We start from the raw sequence: 9,522 nt of genomic DNA, 5'->3' as shown, positions 1-9,522 counted from the left end.
ATTTTCATTCATCGCCCACTTGGCGACCGTAATTGTCCGATCAACATTTTTCTTGCTGACTGATCCGAGTCCTATTATAATTGGAAGTTCAATTTACGGTTGAGGTTTTACCACTTGGCGAGACATTCATGGGGTATCAAACCTTCCAAAATGTATTTAAACCAGAAGTTGAAGAACGCAAGGGTTACTTCAAACGAAAAGAAAGCGTCTGCTTTTAACCAAAGTGGACAGAAGGGGAGAATATGGCTCAATGACGGCGAAAAGGGGATGACGTGCTGTGTGTACAAAACATGACACGAAAGGTCCAATCGTTGTGACAGCTTGCACAAGTTATAAACTTGACAGCATCGTAAAGCTGAGAAATTTTGAAATAACAAAAAGTCTGAAGAAATGTGTGTTAAAGTCAGACACCGCGAAGATCAGAAAGGCCATGAACTCTGATATTTTTGCTAGGTTGACGAAATGAGAGAGGTATTTGAAAGTATTACGGAGAAGGAAACATAATTTAGATATTGATATTTTAATTTTTTAAATTGCAATGTGACCTGATGTTTCTCTTTTCTTGTACAAAACAACACATGTTATTCAATTTCTTGATATGTGTGGGCTACTAAAATTTCATGTGGGCTAACAGGAAATCTTATTCAGGGGCCCACTTGGCCCCTAAGGTATTCAGTTGAAGTTGGAACCCTGCGTCCATCTTATCTGATCGCCTGAATCCGCTTGAGAAAGTGGGCGGGCTGTAATCTGCCAATGAAAACTCTTGTTGTATTACATCAAACATGTCATTCAAACTGTTCAATTGTGTCGTCGCACAACGCAATACTATATCGGGTAAAGCATTCTAATTCAAAGGTGAATTGCAATAAAAGGACTGACTCACGGCACACACACACCCCAATTTTGTTTTCACTTTTAATGTTTAGAATCTACTAAGAATTAAGGTTATACATATCACAGAGGCTCATTTTAGAGAGTTTACTATTTGTTTTGTAAACAATGATTGCAGTGTTGGAGTTATCAATTTAAAGTTTATATCTATCACATTGATTGCAGGTTACATTTGACTGATTTGTATGTTAACATACAAAGTCTCTTTGTTTACATAACACAGTTAAGGCTCTTGTCATTGCTATTTCAGAAGGTCAGAATTTTAGCTGTCAACATTAGATGAGTTAGTTTTATTGTTTAGCATGTAAGGTGAAATTTTTGTTCTTCAAAAAACAGGAACCATGCAGTCCGTTTTAAAGGTTTAGGAATGATTTTGCAAAGTTGAGTTCAATTGTTTTGTTTCTTCCTAGATGCCACAAAACCTCAAAAACACAGCCTTGACCAACAGAAAAGTACTTGGCGACAGTAATATCCAAGTAAGTTGAAATAAGGATGGCAATCAGAATATGAAGAGAATTTACCTAACAAGTTGAACACATCAATAAATTTATTTATATTTTTAAATTTACAGAACATCATTGAAGTGAAAGCAAATGAGGTAAGAATTTTAATCTCTTATTTTTTGTAACTAGCTCAAGTGAGCATTTCTGATCAAAACTTTTTCCATTTTCCTCTTCTGCGGAACCACTGGCCCAATTTCAATCGAACTTAGTACAAATCGTCCTTTTGTGAAGGGAATTCAAGTTTGTTGAAATGGAAGGGCCATATCTCATTTAAGGGGAGATAATTGCAAAAATAGGGTGGGGTAATTTGAAAAACTTTTTGAAAGAACTACTGTGCCAGAAAAGTTAATATTCACGTGAAAGCATCCTTACATAGTGCAGATACAAGTTTCAGGGATTTATCAGTACCTTCTCAGGGGCCGATATTCGACCCCATTCCAGGGCTCACACTGGACCAAAATTTTGTGTCGCAACCTAACGCGCGTGCATCGACTCATACACATTTACTGTAGATCTATATTTCATGTATATTATTCAAGAGGCATATACAACATATCATATCTCTGATTATTCTTACACAATGTATACAACATAGCTTTGTTTAGCTTTTATCACAAATCACTATAATTATTAGGATATTGTGAAAATCGATTGTATTTCAGCAGATTGCTTTTTAGTCAGTCTGATGACATTGCAGCACAATCATGGTTTTATTTCTAAATATTGTTTTTGGCTAAGTTGACTCAATTCTATTTCATACCAGAAAAAAATAGGAGTATTTCATAGCATATAAACTGGCTATATTAAATAAAGACAAGAAATGAGTTTCTAAATGTTTATTAATCATTTTAGTAGTGTAAATGACATATATTACTCATTAAATTTGCAGTCTAGAAAAAGTCACTTATGACAAAGTTACTGAAAATTAATTACTGTAATACATAACACATGATCATAGTTTCACATCACATTTTCACTGAAGAATCCTGTTTTCATTTTGAAATCCAGAATGACAAAGTGGTCCTTCGGTGAATCTCATCATGTAGAGGAGAAGGGACTTCATGAAGTCTGAAACAAATTTTAAATGGTTTAAGATGATGTGAAGTCAAAAGATGACAGGATAGCAATTTCAGAAGAACCTACTGTTTTGCGTTTCCTCATGTCCATTTTCTAAATAGATCAAACTAAAGAATAATGCAATTTCCCAACATTCCTCTATTTATACACTGTACTAACGTCAAATGGATTAGAAAATATAGCTGAACATTCTAGTTTACCTTTCTAGATGAAATCGCTTTTGTACTGTGATGAACCGACAAATTAAATTTTATATATTTTTATTAACACGGAAGTATCTTCCATTGACTAGCTTATGTTCACAATCACACGCTTTTTATTCCATCTAGTACAAAACAGGTAGCTCCCCAGTAATGACTCGGGTATCTCTATATTTACGATATGTACTGTAGGCAACTGGCACGCGCAAAGTTCATTTCATTCACACCTACCTGCACATAGAGGATCAACCCTTTGTTTTGTGTAAACTGCTAAATAAACAAGACGCCCCTAAGTCTTATTGTTCCCATGCGACAGGGTATCCACATTCTGCACAGGTAAAACAGCCCTGAGGCTGTTTGGATGCCAACTACTGAAATTCAAAATGGCGCGCGAATACTAAAATACGAAATGTCCGTGTCGCATTTTTTTCTGAAAAATCGCAAATTGCGACAAATGCGATGGGCAGCGCGAGCCCTGCATTCCCAATCGAAAATAGGCTCAAATTTTCCCAATTTGCGGGTAAGAATTCCCAAAAATAAAATTTTGAAAAAATTGTGTTTTTTAATTGCAAATCGTGCATTCTGTTTCTTGTTCATGTCTCTACCGCCTCTGTAGAGAGAGACTTTTCCTCAATGAATATTATTCAGTATACCAGTAACAATGGGTAGAAAAAAATCGCTGGTAACGTTTGTGACATCTTTCAAAATGATACCAAAGAAATGCAACATCAGTTTCTTTTTAGCCGAGTTGTGTAGCTTTTAAATTGGCAAAGGGCAGCGTCCACAATCACATCCAAAAGAGGGGGGGTCCTATTTCAAAAGTCAAGGTCATTTTGTCACTAAATGCCATAGATTTGAGCTTGTCCAGTCTCCAACTTTTATACTACTCTGGACTTGAAGCTAACTTTTTATGTCACCAGTCCAGCTGGATGATAGGGTATAATTTCAACCAGTCTGCAGAAAAATTTACCAGTCCAACAGAGTTTTCCAGAAATAATGAAACATATTTCGTTAATATTAAAATGAAATTTAACTCAATATGCCTCAGACAATATTGTAACAATAAATTGATATGTGGGATGTTTATGAATCGGATTTGTCTGATATCTACAGATCGAAGCATGCTAAATGCGTGTATAAGATTTCATACGTATATTTTCCAAAATGATGCTTTAGAAAATTAACCAGTCGCAGACTAATGGACATATGTTAATTTTGAGTACTGCTACTTGGGGTATCTTTGTGAAACTTGCATAACATGATCACATCCAAAAGAGGAAGGTTCCTATTTACATGTATTTCAAGGTCACTTTGTCACTAAATGCCATAGATTTGAGCTTGTCCGGTCTCTAACTTTCATACTACTAGGTGCGTCTTTGTCAGACTTGCATATTTTGATCACATCTAGAAGAGGAAGGTTCCTATTTATTTTGAGGTCAAGGTCTCTTTTTCACTATATACTGTAGATTTGAGCTTGCCTCTAACTTTTATACATGTACTTGCTGGTGCATGTTTATCGGACTTCAAATCCTGATGACATTCAAGATTCATGTTGCTTTTGAAATCCAAAGGTCAAGGTCATTATCACACTCAATGCCTATTGCAGCCATTCAAAGCTTCATACTTATAAACTATATTAAATCAGTGATCGAGATGAGCACGCGCCCTGCACCATAGTCGCATTAAATTTTTTTAAAATGGTACATAGAATATAGAAAACACTGCGCCGTTGTGGCGCATATCATCGATATACCTAGTTTGAGCTTTTCCCCACTAACTGCCTTGCCGACAGTTTTGCCAATTCTGTAATGTTGTGATCCTGTGTCTATCGGTCTAAAGTTGATTTCGAACACTGAAATGAAAATTAAAAAATAAAATCCTCCCATCTGCTCCATACTTTTTTACTCTGGATGATAATCTACTAATTAAGTTGAATTGGCCTTAGTATTAAATCTAGGATCTAGAGAGGGCACATATATCATGTTCAAAATGGCAGTTTTTGTCGCGGCAAGACAATTTCGGGGCACTTTCATTGTGTCATACTATGATAGTAATAAAATGATTATTTAGCCTCTTTAAAAGTTAACACCTGCTGCCTTGATTTTTAACTTTTCAATGAACCTTGTGAAATAAAGAACAATTGTTTATATTAACAAATATCTTTTTAAAAAATTATAGAGAAAAAAGGGCATAGTGCGGCACCGTGCTAGTTTGCTTTAGATTTAACATTATACATGTTTTCTTAATTGGTTTGGACAGTTGTTTGTACAAGTAAATTTTGGTATTAGGACATGATGTTAGCAATATGTAGTTGTGAAGTGGTGCCTGAATGGCAAAGAATGAAATTTTAAATTTTTTCTTAATGTAGCCAATCAAGAAACTAATAACCCCAAGTCCAAAAAAGGTGGAACCATTGCTTGAAGACAACCCACGTCGATTTGTGATCTTTCCCATCCAGTACCATGATATCTGGCAGATGTATAAAAAGGCTGAAGCCTCCTTCTGGACGGCAGAGGAGGTTGACCTCTCTAAAGACTTGACCCACTGGGAAGCTTTGAAGGATGAGGAACGCCACTTTATCTCCCATGTTTTGGCATTCTTTGCTGCCAGTGACGGAATTGTCAATGAAAACCTGGTATGTTTCACAGGGCAGTATAACTGTTTTTATATGTAATGTGCATTATAATATTTAAAGTGAAAGTTGTTTTCAATTGTTCAAAATATCAATGTTTAGGTGGAGAGATTTAGTAAAGAAGTGCAGGCCACAGAAGCGCGGTGTTTCTATGGATTTCAAATTGCCATGGAGAACATTCACTCAGAAATGTACAGTCTGCTTATTGACACCTACATCAAGGACTCCACAGAAAGGTTTGTGAAATGAGAACAATTGAACTGACAACAAATTCTTGAATCTTTGAAGGCAGCATGGGGGTATCTTATTGACTGTAGGAGGGATGGGTGGTGTGGATTTCTTCCCTCATAACCTTTTTTTTTTTTAAACCTCACTATGGAAAGATTTTCAGTCAGGGCGCAGGCAATCCTATCGCATGGGTTCAAATTTACAATTTAACAAAGTAGATATAGGATACCCAAGTTAGTTGAAGATACCATTTAGTATATACAATTATACTCTGTATTGTAATATATCCATACATAATAAATCTACATTACCACCAAAGTATATCCTAAAATTCCATATACTAACCAAGATTTGCAGAAATGAATTTACTAAAGTGCGGGAGGTTTTCTTAATTGATTTCTGTATATCATGGGAAGTACACAGAACGAACTTTTGGTACCCTAAGCTAAGAGTTCTGTGTCTTGGCTATGAAATCCGAACCAAAGTGATGGTTGTCTGTGAGTCAGGGTACATAGAATTGGCAAGAATTTTTCAATTTTTAAAAAGTCTAGGGTATTGCTAATGAAAGCCAACTTCATTTTCCAGGGAGTACCTCTTCAATGCCATTGAGACCATGCCTTGTGTGAAAAAGAAGGCAGACTGGGCCATCAAGTGGATAGGAGATCAAGAAGCTGACTATGGTGAGAGAGTGGTGGCTTTCGCTGCAGTGGAGGGAATCTTCTTCAGTGGGAGTTTTGCTTCCATTTTCTGGCTGAAGAAGAGAGGGATTATGCCAGGACTGACCTTCAGTAATGAACTTATCAGTAGAGATGAGGTAGGCATAATGAAAAATAGTCATATATATATATATATATATATATTCAAATCGTGTCCATGCCCCTTTAAAAACAATCAAATGCTGTGGTACAAGATCGTTGCATTCATGTTTTGCTCATTGGACGATTATCACCTGCTATGCAAACACCTGAACAAATTTTGAATTAGGAATTGATATAAATCCATACTATAGGTATCGATGTTGTCTTGCTTTCCCCCTAATATTAAATACCTTGTCCTACTGCATATTTAAAATTGGTACATGTATATACTAAATCTTGTTGATTTATTTCAAAATGAGCATTGCACAGTTACTAATGGTAGAACTTCTACATGCTTTGCTAAATTGATTTTACAGGGATTACACTGCGACTTTGCCTGTCTGATGTTCAGTCATCTCTTGAACCGTCCCTCACAGGAAAGAATTTATGAAATCATCCGTGATGCTGTGAAAATTGAACAAGAATTCCTGACTGAAGCCTTGTCCTGTAACCTCATTGGAATGAACTGCAAACTAATGAAACAGTACATAGAATTTGTGGCTGATAGACTTCTTCTCGAACTGAAGTGTGGAAAGGTACTTTTCCACATTTGTAGTTTTGGTTGTGAAACACATGTTGGCCAAGATCTCCATTATTCTGTAGATCTCTATTACTTAGTTAATATTATTAATTTGATCTTTTTGTTTTTATATATAGATATATACACTCTAACCATTTTCAAAATTTTATTTTTAGATTTATGATGTAGAGAATCCTTTTGACTTCATGGAGCATATATCTTTGGAGGGAAAGACAAACTTTTTCGAGAAGAGGGTTGGAGAATATCAGAAAATGGGTGTGATGGGAGGAAATGACTCATCAAAACACGAGTTTACACTCGACGCGGACTTCTGAATGCTCAAATTCCTTGACATTGATTGCAAATCCATTCAAATCTTGTGTTCATTTTAGTAGGATTTACCCACATTTTAATCTATATAATTTTGTTTTAGTACATGTACCAGCAAATTCTTTTATTGATTTTAGATGATTATTTCTTCCGAAGTGTTTTAAAGTGAGGCAATTTAATCAATCTTTTAAAAAAAATTCTATGTACAATGTGTATAAAATTGATTGATCTCGTATCTCTGTTGTTAGTTTTTATAGTGCTATATCGGATTATCCTCATTTATCATGCATCTTTTTACCTCATTTTTGTGTTTTTTATGTTGTACAAACATGATTCATTATTTATGTGTGCAAGTGAGTCTTAGTGCAAGTTTGTTAAAGTATTTTATTGTGAATGATTTCAAATATATGTTTTATATTGTATGTTCTTGTTTTACTTGACCAAATATATGAAAGATCTAAAAGTAGAGCATTATTTTAAAGCTGACATGAATTAATAAATATAGTATAATTCTATATGTCCGCCATATTTCTTTGCTAATCCGCCATATTAGTTGGATATTCTATTGTTATATGTATTGGGGTTCGCATGGTATATAAGGGGATGGGAGGGGTTCAAACGATGATCTTGTAATAATCACGCTCTTATTAAGACAAATGATATCATTAATTCAATATAAGAGAACAGTAACTCAATATTGCTCTCATTAATTGATAATACAGACTTATTTGATTCATTTAAAGCACACAATAATTAAAAATGTTATTTTCAATTGCTTCATTTTATGCTCATTCGGCGCTCAATAGATCTTGTATATCTATGCCATTTTGCTTTATCACATTCTGCGTTGATCTCGACGCAAATTGTAGTAATGCAAAATGTAATAATTGAGTTTTTCAATAGCGTAGTTACCAAGCACATGGAATTTTTTTTTTATATTTAAACATTTTATTGAGAAACTCAATTGAACAGGATTGGGCAACAGGCATAGCCTATGTAGGCCCTCTCCCAAGTACAAAGGTACTTAGAATCAAGGGGAGGGGACAAGAGTCTCTGTCCCCCACCTTTGATAACAATATCCAAATTTTGTTTGTTTTCCGCCACACTACAATTTTTCAGTTATCTGATGGTGCCCAGTTTTGGTTGGTGGAAGAGAGAACCCAGATACAATGTACCTGGGGAGAGACCACCGACCTTCCGAAAGTAAACTGGGAAACTTTCTCACTTACCGGCGCGAGCGGGTTTCGGACCCGTGCCGACAGAAGTGAGAGGCCGTTATTTTGTAATGCAAGTAAAAAAATATATTGGATGACAACCCCCCACCCCCCCAACTTGACACCAGATTGAAAGTTCTGATATAATAGAAGACACACACCACCGCCAATTAAGAAAATGAAGATATTATGAGGCACTCATAGTAGAGGACTAACCACCCCATCCCATCCCCAACGATGGAAGAAAATGAAGTGTAGGGGGAAATTATTGAGGCAGTCAAAGTAAAAGACTTATCTTTTAACCCTTCACCCCCACATTAGGATTTTGAACATCGGATAAAACATCTTGGTTTGTTTGGATTTTTTGTTTTATTTTATTGCTGTTTTCGTTCATCTTTTTTAATTATTTTGAATGGCAAGAAATTTGAAGAATCCAATTTTCCATTTTTTTCTTCCTGTTGTACCCCCCCCCCATGAAAAATGACGATACATGTCTGGTTATTACGTGTACATTTTGCTTTTCAACACGTGCATGCATACTAATTGTATGGTGTAGAATTGCACCCTTTACCAAGTTTTCCTTCATTTACAATGTGACAGTGTAATGAATGGTAAACCAAAATCACAAAACAAAATGCATAAAGCCAAGATAGTTTTAAGCGTAGGAACTTCATTCACGAATACATAAATACATGTATTCAGAAAAATCGCATGCATGCATTGCAGGACTATAGCATGTGTGTTTTAACGTTTCTGTAACATGCCATAATGATTATTTTCATTTCGTTGATCTGGCGCAATGGATATATTCTGAAAATAGACATACCGCTTCATGTACGTCGAAATTTCATATCCAAATGTATTCCATAAGATGTTAGTATTCATAAATCAGTAAAATTCGTGTTGAGGTTTTATTTGATATGATACATTGTCAATCTGCTGTAATGCTTTAGTAGGATATGCAAAAGGCAAGAGTATAAACATTTTCTAGTATCGATATCTATATGATCACGAAAAAACATTATATAATTTGTATCCGGATTCATATGCCGATTTAGATATCAATAAAA

General features: G+C 35.3%; 2 protein-coding genes and 1 long non-coding RNA gene across 7 annotated transcripts in view; 1 reads left to right on the top strand and 2 right to left on the bottom strand.

Moving 5' to 3' along the window:
* Positions 1–4,672, bottom strand: part of LOC125668592 (O(6)-methylguanine-induced apoptosis 2-like) — a 21,451-nt gene extending 16,779 nt beyond the window's left edge. Inside the window, exon 1 of the mRNA XM_048902888.2 lies at positions 4,425–4,672. Within this exon, the coding sequence (XP_048758845.1) occupies positions 4,425–4,566 (142 nt within the window). The 5' untranslated portion in view covers positions 4,567–4,672. The remainder of the gene's footprint in view (positions 1–4,424) is intronic.
* LOC125668590 (ribonucleoside-diphosphate reductase small chain-like) overlaps positions 1–7,768 on the top strand; it is a 32,536-nt gene extending 24,768 nt beyond the window's left edge. For all 4 annotated transcript variants that reach the window (XM_048902883.2, XM_048902882.2, XM_048902885.2 and 1 more), the window contains 7 exons: positions 1,302–1,367; positions 1,463–1,489; positions 5,040–5,306; positions 5,406–5,539; positions 6,117–6,345; positions 6,706–6,924; positions 7,085–7,768. In XM_048902883.2, the coding sequence (XP_048758840.2) occupies positions 1,302–1,367; positions 1,463–1,489; positions 5,040–5,306; positions 5,406–5,539; positions 6,117–6,345; positions 6,706–6,924; positions 7,085–7,243 (1,101 nt within the window). In that variant the 3' untranslated portion in view covers positions 7,244–7,768. The remainder of the gene's footprint in view (positions 1–1,301; positions 1,368–1,462; positions 1,490–5,039; positions 5,307–5,405; positions 5,540–6,116; positions 6,346–6,705; positions 6,925–7,084) is intronic.
* Positions 2,216–3,091, bottom strand: LOC130054443 (uncharacterized). 2 transcript variants are annotated; one of them, XR_008802762.1, is made up of 2 exons: positions 2,672–3,091; positions 2,216–2,462 (listed from the first exon to the last, which is right to left on the bottom strand). It is a non-coding gene; the product is annotated as an uncharacterized LOC130054443 (long non-coding RNA). The 2 variants fall into 2 exon arrangements; XR_008802761.1 differs by having other exon boundaries at positions 2,903–3,091.
* Positions 7,769–9,522: the final 1,754 nt, after the last annotated feature.

Source organism: Ostrea edulis, chromosome 4 (genome assembly GCF_947568905.1).
Source record: "Ostrea edulis chromosome 4, xbOstEdul1.1, whole genome shotgun sequence".
In the NCBI taxonomy this organism is placed as follows: Eukaryota; Metazoa; Mollusca; class Bivalvia; order Ostreida; family Ostreidae; genus Ostrea; species Ostrea edulis.
Note: the sequence above shows the minus strand (reverse complement) of the source record. Positions and strands in the feature narration are given on the sequence as shown.